The sequence below is a fragment of the Agrilus planipennis genome, unplaced genomic scaffold (assembly GCF_000699045.2).
Source record: "Agrilus planipennis isolate EAB-ADULT unplaced genomic scaffold, Apla_2.0 scaffold402, whole genome shotgun sequence".
NCBI classification, from domain to species: Eukaryota; Metazoa; Arthropoda; class Insecta; order Coleoptera; family Buprestidae; genus Agrilus; species Agrilus planipennis.
Genome location: NW_020439464.1, coordinates 1 through 13840, shown reverse-complemented (window position 1 = coordinate 13840; position 13840 = coordinate 1). Strand labels below are relative to the sequence as shown.

At 34.8% G+C, this 13840-nt stretch overlaps 1 protein-coding gene across 9 annotated transcripts in view; it reads right to left on the bottom strand.

Annotated features, from left to right (window-relative positions):
* Positions 1–12575, bottom strand: part of LOC108742966 (protein still life, isoforms C/SIF type 2-like) — a 101177-nt gene extending 88602 nt beyond the window's left edge. For 5 of the 9 annotated variants that reach the window (XR_003232046.1, XR_003232045.1, XR_003232047.1 and 2 more), the window contains exons 1-2: positions 12447–12528; positions 381–563 (exon numbers count right to left, since the gene is read on the bottom strand). Coding sequence is in view for 6 of the 9 variants with exons in the window: in XM_025979055.1 (XP_025834840.1) it covers positions 381–545 (165 nt within the window). In the remaining 3 variants the exon portion in view is untranslated. Of the gene's footprint in view, positions 1–380; positions 564–12446 lie in introns of all 9 variants that reach the window. The other 4 variants (XM_025979058.1, XM_025979059.1, XM_025979056.1 and 1 more) reach the window with 1 other exon arrangement.
* Between the last annotated feature and the right edge of the window lie 1265 nt (positions 12576–13840).

Genomic DNA, 13840 nt, shown 5'->3' with positions numbered 1-13840 from the left:
AGCTGTCCACGCGGACGCATCGCTCACTCAAGTAGGAGAGAGACAGATGTCGAACGCTGCCGAACGCGGAGGCCGATTGTGCCTCTTTGTCGCTCGTTCCGCGCTCTCGCTTACACTTCAAACCTTAAATGGAACGCCTCAGAGCGAGGTAACGCCGCATGAGTCATGTTTTTTCGTGCGTGCATCGAATTATAAGACGTTGTCACGTCAAAAAAAAAGAAGTATTTTCAATACTAAAACATTCATGTTACAAGAATGGTGGAGTCAGACATGTAACCGAATGTAATGTAAGTTAATTGTTGGGTTCAAGTTGTTGGCGTATAATGAATGTACAAACTCTGCCCGAAATTGATGCTGCTAAACAATATAAAGTCACTTACTTTGGGGTTAGGCAGTTCTCCGCTTTGCAGACTGGCCATGTAACATCGCAACCGAAATTGTTCGCAGTGTAGTCGTTCCAAATTTTCCTCCCATTGCACCACTTGATTAGCCAGTTGCTGCCGAGCTTCAACATCCCCCACTACAGACTGTTGTAATTCGGCCATGTGTTTCAGCTTGTGATCCTGGAACAATTTCAGAAATTCTTTTTAATTCATCAGAACTATGCGGTTACGGTTTTGACTGATAATAAGTTATTCATGTCCGGATTAATAATGTTACTATGTGAAAGTTTGATAGTCAGTGCGGTTAATATGTTGGGTTGAGGATAAGGAACTCCGGAGGGACCCTATAAAGACTAAAATAAATAGAACAATTTCCGAACTAAACATGTTCAACAATTCTGCTTAATTCCCATCTGCATTGATACGTATTATAAAGGGGTAAAGTTTGTCAGTTTGATGGTACGAGGTAATATTCCGATTTCAAATAAGGGTAAATATATACAGGGTGGAACATTGAAAACAATAAGTGCAATTTGGTATCATTTAGCATAATTTTTGTGCAGAAGGCTCAGACACATCAACTTTGCTTGTAAAGGGGACATCTAAATTCAATTTTTGTGTTCATGCGTTTCCAACCAGTCTTGGATTGATGACCTTATGATGATGATGATTCATGTTATTTCAACCCCAAAGCGAAGAGCAACATCATCCTTGAATTTTTAAATGCAAGGTCAGGTCAAACTACGACCATAATGGTCATTTAATTCCTTGTTTAACAATTTCTTATTTTTTGAAATTGGATCATTAACCTTAGAGAAACTACGCCTTCAATATGACATTAATTAATTAAGTCACATTAAGAAAAGTAAAGTTAAGCAAGATTTAGTTTCGATGGTGTTTTGTTCGAAATGTGGTGTTACAGGCGAATGATGAGGATACCGTGGATAGAAATGAAGAGGTATTAGAAAGAGTAAGAGAACAGAGGACCTTATGGAAGTCAATAAAAAATAGGCGAGATAGGTTAGTAGGACACCTTCTCAAGGTCTAGTCAGAGACATATTAGAGGTAGAAGTGGGAGTTAGGAGGGGTGGATGTAGACCTATATGTGGTATCGGGAGCGTGTAGAATTAATTAATAAAGTCAAGTTAGGTACTAATAGAAAATAAGATATTACTTAAAATGTTATGAATAAAGACAGCGAATGCTCGAACAACGATTTATAGTTTTATGGTACTCTACCCATGGGGGTAGCAGGTAGCGCGTTTGGAANGCAAAAGGTGTTGGACCAGAACGGTCAATATATAATTTAATAAAGTATTTGTTTATTATACGAAAACTGTCTTTCATTTCCACAAAGAAAAACGAAATGACTTTCCGAACAACCCTTTACCTTCGTATTTTCTAATTAAAACACCTTTCAGTTTATTAAAAACTCTTTTTGTTTTTCTAACCGCGCGGTTAATTGCCTTTTTGCCATGTTAGATTTATTTCCTAGGTAACTTCTATCGATTGCAATTGAAATTACTTGAAAGGAAATTTTTGAAGTTCCTCAAGCGCTAACTCTAAGTAAAAGATTACGGAGCGAAGGGAAGTAAGCAATTTCCACTTTACACAAACCAAATAGGTTCTTTAGTTTTTAAAGTGCACTAGTGCGAATTCATTAAATTGAATTTGCCGATACTCTCGGCAAACTCTTGCTTTGTAAACAGCGCTCTATTTGCAACATTTCTGTTTATTAATACATGTATATTAGATCGATATATTCAAATCAACGCGCAAATCGTGCTCATTAAAATTGTATGACAACATTTGGAGATGTGCATCCCATTATTTAGAAAATTCAATCGGAATTTCATTAGTTCCAACGCATGTTTTGCTTTACAATGGCTTTTCAAACAAATATACGCATGTGACGATTTTTATTTTGAGAATTGGAAACATCTAGAAAATGCATGTTTATTTACCCTTATTATGGAAAGCCAGAAAACACGAAGATATTTCTGAAATTATAATAATAATGCTTAATTTATTTATAAAAATATAAGCACTTTATGTGAGTTGCTGTTTGTGTGTTTTTTTTTTAATAATAGAAACAAAAGGCTTCACTCATACGAATAATTTTACGAATTAAATATCAAAAAATCAAAATTAAATATATTTAGAGTAAGTATTAATTGAAATTTGTAAATTATCATAATATCGTTGAAACGTTCAAAATTGGCGTAGTACACAATAAAACTGTCGCATGTACTTCCTTCTTTCATCTTACTATTTAGACGACCACAGAAAAGAGATGTCAGGTAAGAATTGCAGCGAACGCTAATAAAGAAAAAGGAATAACGATACACCAATTGATGTTTAACAGAAAGAGATGCAGAAAAGCAGAATTTGAGCATGTTACCCGCATCGGACTTTCAACATTCTCAGGAATTTAAAGTCGTTTCTTTAAAGATATAATTCCAAGCAGGCAGTTATAAAGCCGACCCTAATCTTTTGCCTACTTAAGCAGCCTCTAACCGCTGCACAGCTTACTATTATTCGGTTATCTCTTTTCACTTTGTCTGTACTACTCATGAAGCATTTCCTAACTTAACAAGGGCGTGTTCAAAAAGGCAGCAAATGACTACAGTCCCAAGTGGAAATTAGAAAGAATATACGTCCATTCTCGCAGATAATTTATTGTAATTTTTGCCAATTTTGATCGTACGAACTATAGCTGTTATCGTCACAAAAACCTGCCCAGTGCGTACACATGAAGATGGAATTTGTAAGATTGCTCTGTCGATTAACAGAGAAAAATTAAAACTTACATTAAAAAACAATCCAGAACGAATTAATTAATTCTTGATTATCAGATCCATATTTTGTAAGTCCTTTATTGAACTACTAACTGCTTCGTAACTTGTGTTTGATTGCGAACACCACTGAAAATTACAATAAATTTCTATTAAGTTTGATTGATATGCATGGATTTAATTGCCACAGATACAACGAGCGCCGTTTACAAATTTTTGCGACCTAATCAATCAGTCTTCGATTATTAATTTCCTGGAACTTTTGTAAAGCCTTGAACTGAATTCTGAAGACCTTGCGTATTCTAGGACTTCTTGACGTTAATAGAAACTTTTTAGATTCGATCGCCCAGAAAGCTCATTCATTGAAGGCTCACAGGGAAACTGTATGTAGCAAACTTTTCTGTATCTTAAAAATCTCCAAGGAGAATGCCTTAGGTTGGAAAAAGTCTCTTAAAATGTCGCAGCTTTCATCAAAAACATGCATTACCCACGGGACTTGTTCTCTAAGAGCCGCACACTTAAGAATACAAGAAACATGAAAAGATTGGCAATGGATAAACGATGTATGTATATGAATTATTACCTAACTTTTGCAACAAATGAAACATAAGAAACGACCAAAGAATGCACCTATTTGTGTAACGAATTTTTGATATTTGGAAAAATTAAAGTTAAATTATATAACCTTAAATTAATTCTCCATTTTACGTACTAAACAAGAGAACAGTAGGTAATTTCGATAAATAATTTGTTGTTATTATTAATTTGGTTTGGCTTTTCGCATATATAAGGTGAATTCATTATAAAAGAGGCACATGACCATCAATGTACAATACAATTCCAATACAGTCCGCGTTTCGCGTACGTGAAGGCCCATGAGATTTAGCAATAACTATAACAGTAGATATTGCTACAGCTAAATTTTATATAGATTGGGTCCGTGGGTTCGTACCTACATTCTCATTTTACTGTGGGGCAAACTGTAAACCGTGACGGAGCATTTGAACATATGCAAGGTGTGCGCGAAGATGGTCCCAACAGTGCTCACTGGCGACCAGAAATTGCGGCGAGTGAAGTGTGACAAGAAAATTTAAACATGGGTGAAAGTGACCCCCAAGTTTTGAAAAACGTAATCACAGGTGACTAGTCATGGATCTTTGAGTATGATCTCGAGACAAAGAGGCAATCTTCCGACTGGCACACGCCGGCGTCTCCTCGCCCAAAAAAGGGAAGAATGAACAAATCCAAAGTGAAAACGATGCTCATTGTCTTTTTTGACATGAAAGGCATCGTCCACCATGAATTTGTTCCTCCTGGACAAACCGTCAACGCTAAGTTTTACGTGGAAGTGCTCAAGAGACTCAAACGAAGGGTTAATCGGATCCGTCAAGACATCGCAGCCGACTGGAAGTTGCACCACGACAACGCCCCTGCTCACACCGCCATTCTTGTGAACAGCTACCTGACCAACGCCAGCATCGCAACGCTTCCGCAGCCGCCCTACAGCCCAGATGTGGCCCCCTCGGACTTTCGTTTCGTTTGCTCACCTGAAAAGGCCGATGAAAGACGAGCCTTTTGAGACAACAGAGGGGATCCAAGCAGCATGCACCGCGGCTCTTAAGGCTATTCCGGAGAATGCCTTCCGTGACGACTTCAATGCTTGCAAATCGCGCTGGCAGCGCTGCATCGACGCAGAAGGAGCATATTTTGAAAGTTTTTAAAGAATTGTAACGATTGGCTCAATAAATTTTTTTTAATCGACTCAGTCCTATTACTTTCCGGACAAACCCTGTATGTCTATCTCTTAGGGATAACCCACAATAACCATTTTTATCCTTTACTTTTTACGAGAAATAATGGCTTATTTACGAAGTGATTTTAAGCAATACAGCATGAATCCTTATCCAATTAAGTACTCTTAAATACATTGTGCATTTAATATAGATCAATATGTCCCTTTACAGCATGTAATTTAAGTTAATAAGGGACATAGCGGTTGCGGCGGTACCGGCCGGTTTGTATTGTCTAATGATAAAAAAGCTGTGATTGTTGTATATAAAGACATTCCATAGTATATTTACTATCAGCATTGCACCCGTGCGAAGCATAGTGTACAAATATTACCATTAAACCAACTCCCTAACCCCTATCCCGGTATGTTTGTGTGTTTGAAGAAATTTCACTTCAGTCGCATGTTGTATAATTACTCGTTGTATTTTTTCTGTGCTAGCCTACGAACTTTTCAGCCCGTCTGTTAGAGTTCCATTGAATAATTGGAGGTACTACTTCAGACTCTAATACATCCCAGTTGTTTTCCGTATATCACATGGATAAATCATCATTTTTGGTCTAACAAGAGACTTCATTACTTTAGAAAACGTCGATCGACGAAGCGCTGCGCTAATTTTAATTTTAAGTATGTGTACCTTACTCTTGGTACTAGCAGTATTTTGGCGAGCACATAGATATACAAATATTTGTTCGCGAAGTCAGTAAAATTAGGGTTCAATATAAAAGCTGCTTCGTGCTCGAGGGAGTGTTATTAAAGCTGTAATGTAGAGCTACACAGGAGGCGCCAGAAAGTCTGCGGGCTACGCCATTGTGCAGAGTAATATTAAAACTTTGCAAAAGAACGACAGAGCGCGCAAAACTTCAATGTGCAGTACTATTTTTGTCCACAAAGGATATTTTTATATCCTGTACATCATAATAAATCTTGTTTGAGATTTAACTACACAGAAACTATGATATACTTTTCCATAAAACGAAAAAGGAATGATTAATTCTATTTCCAGTTTTCTTGGTATAAGATTTATGTTTTTGAAGGTACTGGTTTAAGTCGCCATAATATTTTCCTACATCAGAAGTAACAAGAAATGAAGAAATATTATCGTGTATTCGTAAATTCTAAGGGCAGGATTTTTCGTATTAGCAATGAAACTTCGAACTTTACGAAAAAACAAACCGAGCATGCTTAAATGCATATGTGTGTCAAAAAGACTACATGCATGCACTACAATTATTACTGTTTCTGAACGAAAGCCGCAGGCATCAAACGAGACATTTCGCAAAGGAAGCTTGCGAGAAGTTTCCGGAAATAAGCAGGAATTATTAATATGCACCCAACTTACGATGCGACGGGTTTTAGTCGATGAAATTTCGGCTATTTGACCACCAAAAGTGATTCTTAAGTATATACCTATGGGAAATTATCACTTTATTTATTATTGTTGGCTTTTTTATAGTATGTTCCTTTTAACATTCTAACAACGGATTAAGTTCTTTGTGAGTACTCTATCAAATTTATGAGACGTGGATTATGATATCCATCTTATTTGATACGATCAGCATGCCTTGTACAGTCTCGTTTAATAATAGCCGACCAAACCGAAGATGTATAATGGCTTAAGGGTGTTAAGAAATACACAAAATCAAAATTGATAGATATTGTAACTACTTTTTAATTCTCAACAACTTTTCTTTATGAAGGTTTCACCTATTTTCAAAAATAAAAGTACACAGTACTGTTACACAAATTTAATATTTTATGCAAAACAAAACAAAATGGAAAATATATTTGAGAATACCAAAAACGATCAAGATACAAGTAACTATACAAAATATACGGTAACTATAGTACAGATACCGGTACTTTGTTTCTTATTAAACTGGATCCCATATTTAATTAAATGAGATTCCGATAGATTCACTTATTATTATTGTCTAATAAATTGATAACGACCTAGCTGTTATTAATTAAAAATGCACTTTCCAGCGGAAATGTTATCTACCAATTTAATTACAAAACTAATACTTAATGATATCTTGGTACGAAAAATTGATTTCATTTACGGAAATTTTTTACTGTCGGATGTGAAGCATTTAATTTGAGAGCGATGCAGCTGCAATTAAAAAAGTAGGCTAAGGCCAGAGAAATAAAATTGTCCGATGGAAAGAAAAAAAAATACAGTACAAATTGTGCTGTCACAAAGTTAATTCTCGAAGTCTGGTGAAATGTTGGGTTATTTAACTTTTGGTTCTAAAGTTTAAGTCTCAAAAGGCCGTGTGTTGTTTCAGAAAATTATTTATGCCGACAAATTTTCTGATTAAGTAAACTTTTGTTATTCTTTTATGAAATCATTACCTGAAGAGAAGAATTTCATTTTAAGATGCAAACAAAAAAATTCCTTGATATTTGTATAGAACAAAGTGGACATTTAGACATATTTAGTAAAATTAAAGCTCCTAGCGCTGTTGCATTCGTTCACTTTAAATGAACAAGGGAAAAGTCTAAAATAATAAAGATATTTTAGTATCTATAGAAATTTAATGTCCTAACTCCCATCAACAATAAAAATAGGGCAGGATCTTATCAGACAGACTCTAACGCAGCTCAAACTTGATTATCACAAAATCTTTATTAAAGCAAGCTAGTAAAGAATTGATTTTTTGGGAGTTGCGGTATTTCAGATTTTCCTAAAGGTGGGCTTCTATAGAGAGACTAATTAACATTGTTCTACATTGATAAGCTGAACAAACTCTTCTTTTCTTATTTAGAAGATACCCACATTAGCTAATTTTTCGTTTTGTTTCGCTATTTCGTATGTTTTGGTCCCAAATATAATATAGGCTGTAGTCCTATGGTATGGTTACAGCGTTCACAAAAAAAGAATAGACAAAGAAATCACTACCAAAAAAATAAAGGATGAGTTGAGAAATAAAAAAAAAAAATTTTTAAAAACCTTGTTTTTCTTGGTCAGGCCGGAAACTTATCAATCCACCCTCGTATAATATAGGCTGTAGTCCTATGGTATGGTTACAGCGTTCACAAAAAAAGAATAGACAAAGAAATCACTACCAAAAAAATAAAGGATGAGTTGGTAAGTATCGACACGAAGGCAGGAAGTGAAGAAGTAATAATTATGAGTGTAAACATGAGAGAAAATAAAGAAGAAAATTTTGAAAGGATGGGAAAAATCATAGAAGAAAGTAAAGGAAAACCGATAATAATAGGAAAAGACTTTAACGCTAAAACAAGGAGAAAAAGTGGCAAAGTAAAACATGAGACAAGAATAGAATTTAAAAATTCAGACGACCAAACTCTAAATGAAGTTGGGAAAAAACTAATAAACTGGATGGAAGAGCAAGGTCAGTACACAATAAATGAAAAGCGCTTGTATGACGCAGCAGGATAATCGGCGATTGACTATGTGATAAGAAACAGAATTGGAGAAGAGAAAATCAAAACAATGGAAGTTAAATAAGGGACAGCATCGGATCACCTAATAATACAAATTGAGCTGAATGTCGATACAAAGGAAGTAAAGGAACAGGAAAAAGACAGAGAACTAATAATATGGAATGACTCAATAAAGCAGGACCAGCAAGGACCTGGAAAGATCTGAATGAGGAGAGTATCGAGGACTTCANGGTACTCTACCCATGGGGGTAGCAGGTAGCGCGTTTGGAAGTTGGTGATTGATGTTAAGGAAGTCGTTGTTCAGATTGAAAAGAAGAAGGTTGTTCGAGGATCGCGTATGCTTTCTTGTAAATATCAGCTCTGTATATACTTGTAAATAAATAAGAAAAAAGGACACTACGATTTTGAGTAACGTTTATGCTATCAAATTAAATCCCTACATATATTAGATTACTGATCGCAAATTATTAAGGATATGGGATGTTCTAGTGTTAGGGAAATGCGAAGATTAACTCAGGATAGGAAAGAGTGGAGGTACGTGTCCAACCAGTTTTAGGACTGACGACCTTATGATGATGATGGTGATGGTTTTGCATGTCAAATGTGACTCTATACATGTCAGGTGAATTATATAGAGGTGTATTTTCTGCTTAGAATATCGGTTAAATTAAATACATCAGCTTCTCGGTCCAACTATGAAATACCTACTACACTTTTCAGCAAATATTTATAGATGACGAGTTAGTTTCTCTTTTTTTTTACTAAATTAGTGTATAGTGCTTGAACGTCCGTATAGCACTGTCACGTTAACCAATTTGTTAGTGAAACAAACAAAGAACAGTTTCAGTAGTAAGAAAACAAAAAATTTCATTTGAAGTAGTTTAAAGAACTTAATAATATTCATTACTTTTTAACGATTTAATAAAAAAGTTTCGGATTCTCAGAATACAAGTAAAAGGACTCATACGTTACGATCATGCCTAACTGCTTCAAATTAATTTACTTGAAGGAATATAGCATATTTAAATCCTTGAGACTTTATTGTGTAAAAAAGTTTTCATGTACGAAAAATGTTTTAGAGTTATACGCTAACTAAAAATATCATACAACAATAAAGAGAAATCTATTTCTGATACAAAGAAAAGTGGTTATAAATTACGAATTATCAGGAAATTTTAGGCAAGTAAACATGAAACATAGCACTTCTATGAAATTATCCTCTTGATTGAACATTAAAACTGTTCTCCGTAGTCAGGTAATTATTTGAGTTATTTTGATCTGAAGGTAGTCATTAGCAACTTTATTTACTTTATTGCGTATCCTTAATTTAAACTAATTAGTCTTACGAATTCTTCAGTTATAATGCTTCAGCAGTCATTTAATGCTAAATAAAAAGATAATTTTAATGGCATACTGTCACAATTTATAAACAATTCAAAGTACAAAAACGACGTTTCGACTGCATTTTAAACAGCCCTTTTCAAATTAATAGTTGGAAGCAGCGTCTATAAAGTTAAACAGTAACTTATGCTAGTAAAAGGGTTGTTTAAAATACAGCCGAAACGTCGCGTCGTCGGTGTAGATACATTAAGTTGTTAATAGACTGTGATAGTATGCCATTAAAACTATCTTTTTATTGAGAATTGTTCAGTCATTCGCTTTATTTAATGCTATACTTCGTTTAGTTTCTGTAGCGATGTGGCCTTCAGTTTGACCGGCGCAAAGTAGAGAAGAACAGCACTAGGCTAGAAAAGAAAGGAGACAACTCTCGGTCAAACTCTTAACCGGCGAGGAGCGTATATTCCGTACAGTACTGCACGGAAAAATTGACCATTTTATCAACTACAATTGCATTGCTCAAATGTGCTGTTATTGGTACCAATTACTACTGAAAATATTAACGAGATGTTTATTTATATTTGAAGACATATTAAAGGCTTTAAAGCTTGTGTTCGAGTCGCACTACTATTCATGATCGAACAAAACTTTTGGCAGGTACTGTATGAAAAAGTATGATTAATGAACAAGAGTCGAAAGTATAATAAGCTTTTTTCTCCCTACCTACGATTTTGCCAGCGCGCATCCAAGACATTGGAAGTGGAAGTAAATGAAGTTATAGTTTGATCCTAATTTTTATATTTTCCGTAAGAAACATTCGTTGTCAAGAAAACACGATCTCTGCGCGATAATCTAATGTTGGAGTAATCCTTAAAAAAATGAATAAATAAAAATGCCGACACTTTAGAAAGTATCTTTTCCGTTTAGAAACATAAATTGATGCAAAAAAAACCGTAGTGCTGAATGTGTTCCAGATACGAAGTAGGCGATTCCCGTTGGATCGTTCTTACGTATTCATGTTACAGATGAACAGTTAACAAATCGTGACGATGACAAACAACGTTGTTTTCTGAAGACGAAAGTAATTCCCGTTTGCGAAAATTTGAAGATTTATGGCCGCATGTTCTGATATTATACGCCGCGGAAGGCAATGACAAGATAAAATAATAATTTTTGGCCAAATAAAAACGACCTTTGCGCTCCCATTTACGCTCCATTTCGCCTCTCGTCGTAAATCTATTCTTGCAGCACTGTGTGTGCAGCTTTTGCTTAACTCCTCCTATTGTCTACTTGGATCCCGGCCAAATACACTTTAAGCGCACCGTTTTTTAATGTAAATTATCGGACATTGTATTCCGGTAAAATATACATGAGTCACTTCCGTTTCATTCGTTCACTGAAATAACCAATTTCACCGGAAACCCTTCTCCACATTTCTACCGAATAAGCAAAAAAAAGCTTAACACAAATACAGCACTTTTCTAAACACAAATTAACGTATTTTAAGTACTCATTGCACGGAGAAAATGAAAAGTTTACGTAAATATTAAAGCGATATTTACAATTTATCCTACCAGCCCGTTGTTTCGTAAGCGAAATACTAAAAATTACAGTTTGGTCCCGATTTTGTAAAAATAAAATCCCAGCAGAAATAAATTTACTAGGTATTTTAGTTGATATTACAATTGTAATAATTAAGAAACTTTAAAATGATTTTTAAGGAAACACGTCAAAATTGAGATTATTACAAGTTAACTAATAAATTTTGCTATTTCTACTGCAAATTCAGTAATTTACAATCAAAAATTGTAATTTTTGCTTTACCATAAAAATTTATTTTTCTCCGTGTGCTATTTGAGTTAGCTTTACTAATATTTGTGGTATGGTAGCCGATATGGGAGCGGGCGGCGGAGAAGGCAAAGGTAAGAAAAGCTTTCTCTAAATAAGGGGAGATTCGAAAATTAAGAAAAGGAAAAATTAATTTCTGAGGTTATTCAATAAAATTTTGTTATAAAAAATAAACTATTGCCCTGTATCCTTCTTCTTCGGAACCATTTTCTACCTATAGCAGGGGAATGACACTGGACAAAGGTGGTAGGAAGAGTCTCCCTTCTCATGTAGACACATTGTATTTAAGCATTAGGTATGTAGATTAGGAAGCTTTTCCTACCTTACGTTTAAAAAAAAAAAATACATAATACAAATACCGTACTTTTCTAGTACAAATTAATGTATTTTAAATACTTCTTGCAATACCTTTACCATTGGGTTAGCTTTATTAATCTGCGACATGATAGCCGGCATGGGTGGGGGCGGGGGAGAAGAAGGGGGTTGAAAAGCTTTTCATGATACACTTATTTTATGGAATAAGCTCAAAAATTCGATATTTTATTTCTTACAATCTGGAAGATATCTAGGTTTTTCCTAATATTACTATAGATGTAACAATTTATTGTTGTAATGTTTGGTTTGTTAGAGTTGATAAATTTTTAATTTAGCAGAATTCCTTTCAAGTGCATATGCTACTTGAAACAATGTTTGGTCCTTTTTCAAACTTCTCATGGTTCCCTTTCTTACCATGCACCCAAATGGAAACCACGTTTCGAGTTTAAAAAAAGTGAATTCTCTTCAGAGAGCGTTCATTTTCGAATGACTTAATAATTCAGTGCTTCGGTTGTTATATGGATTAGAAAGAAAAGAAAAAGGAAAACAAATTAAAAATGCAATTACCGTTTCTATGGCCTTTTCCAGTCTAAATATTTCTTCCTGTAGCAAATGCAACGTTCCCGTCTTCCCTCGATGTCTTGCAAACGCTGCTGCACATGCACTGTGTATACTGTTGACCCAGTTCTCAAGCTCAACCTGAAATTAAGAAGACAATGAAATCGCTAAATAATATTTACGGTTGATATCTGCATTTACTTAAGAAGACAACGACATATATAATATTTGTATGGAATATCTTCAGTATCAAGAGTGCTGATGAGATTAAATAAGATCGAAGCCGCTTACTAGGAACTTAATCAGTTTTTATTTATTTGGTTTAGGTGTCTATCGCTCAGGTACACCTATATGTAAACATAGTTAGCAAGGTATTTGTCTAATATTTGAAATATTTTAGTTAGTAGTAAATATTCGGTAGATGGCGGCATACTTTCGTAACTCGATATTATACAAACATGGTTAGATAACGTATATTCGGTTTAGTAGCCGATGTTTGCTAAAAGCACCACTTTAAGTGGTCCTAAAAGGGACTGAGGTGGAGGGGTTTTAATTGGTATGTCCCTCTCGGGGGAATCCTGCACTGTCCAGTCGTATGGACAGCTGGGAGTTTTTTTTTAAGATTCCCTATTCGTCTACCACGAAAACAAAAAAATATTCTCGATTTATCGAGATTGCTGCAGGAAGAGATGGGGCTGTTGTGAAAGGTTAAAAAGATCTGATGCAATAACGAGGTTGGGTCAATTTTTCCAAATACTTTTGTCAACCTTCAATTTTCCAACCTTGGAGGTGGAATAATTCCTTCAAATTTAAATATGAACATCCTCGAGATATAAGCGATCCAATAAAAGAAGATTAATTAAAATCATGTACCTGCAAAAAAAAATATCGAATTGAGAACCTTAGCTTTTTTGAAGTCGACTGATAGTAGAAGGCCTATACAGACGTAGTGCGGGTGTTTTTTTTTCTGAAATAACCTTTAAATTTGTTTTAGGGGAAGTAAATACATATAGAAGTATGAGAATTAGAAGAGCAAAAGTTGGAAGGTCAATTCTGAAAACGATAGGGATATGCAAGTTGATCTGAGTAAAGCCTTTTGAAGATGGGTCTATATGACATGTAGCTTTAAAGATGAAGCTGAGGTTTGCGGTTAAAGATTACTGTTACAATCTGTTCGACAGTACGGAAATGTAAAGAAAATAAGGAAATAATGTTTCCAGCGCTTGTTGAAAAGTTGGCAGCTGGTGTAACTAATGTTATTTCCTACAAATTTGCAGAAACTTTTACACTAAACAGTACAAATAATTCTTATCTGTTACATCATTAATTCTATACATCTCATACATGTGTTAGAGTTTACATTTTTATATATAGGGTTGTTCGGAAAGTCATTTCGTTTTTTC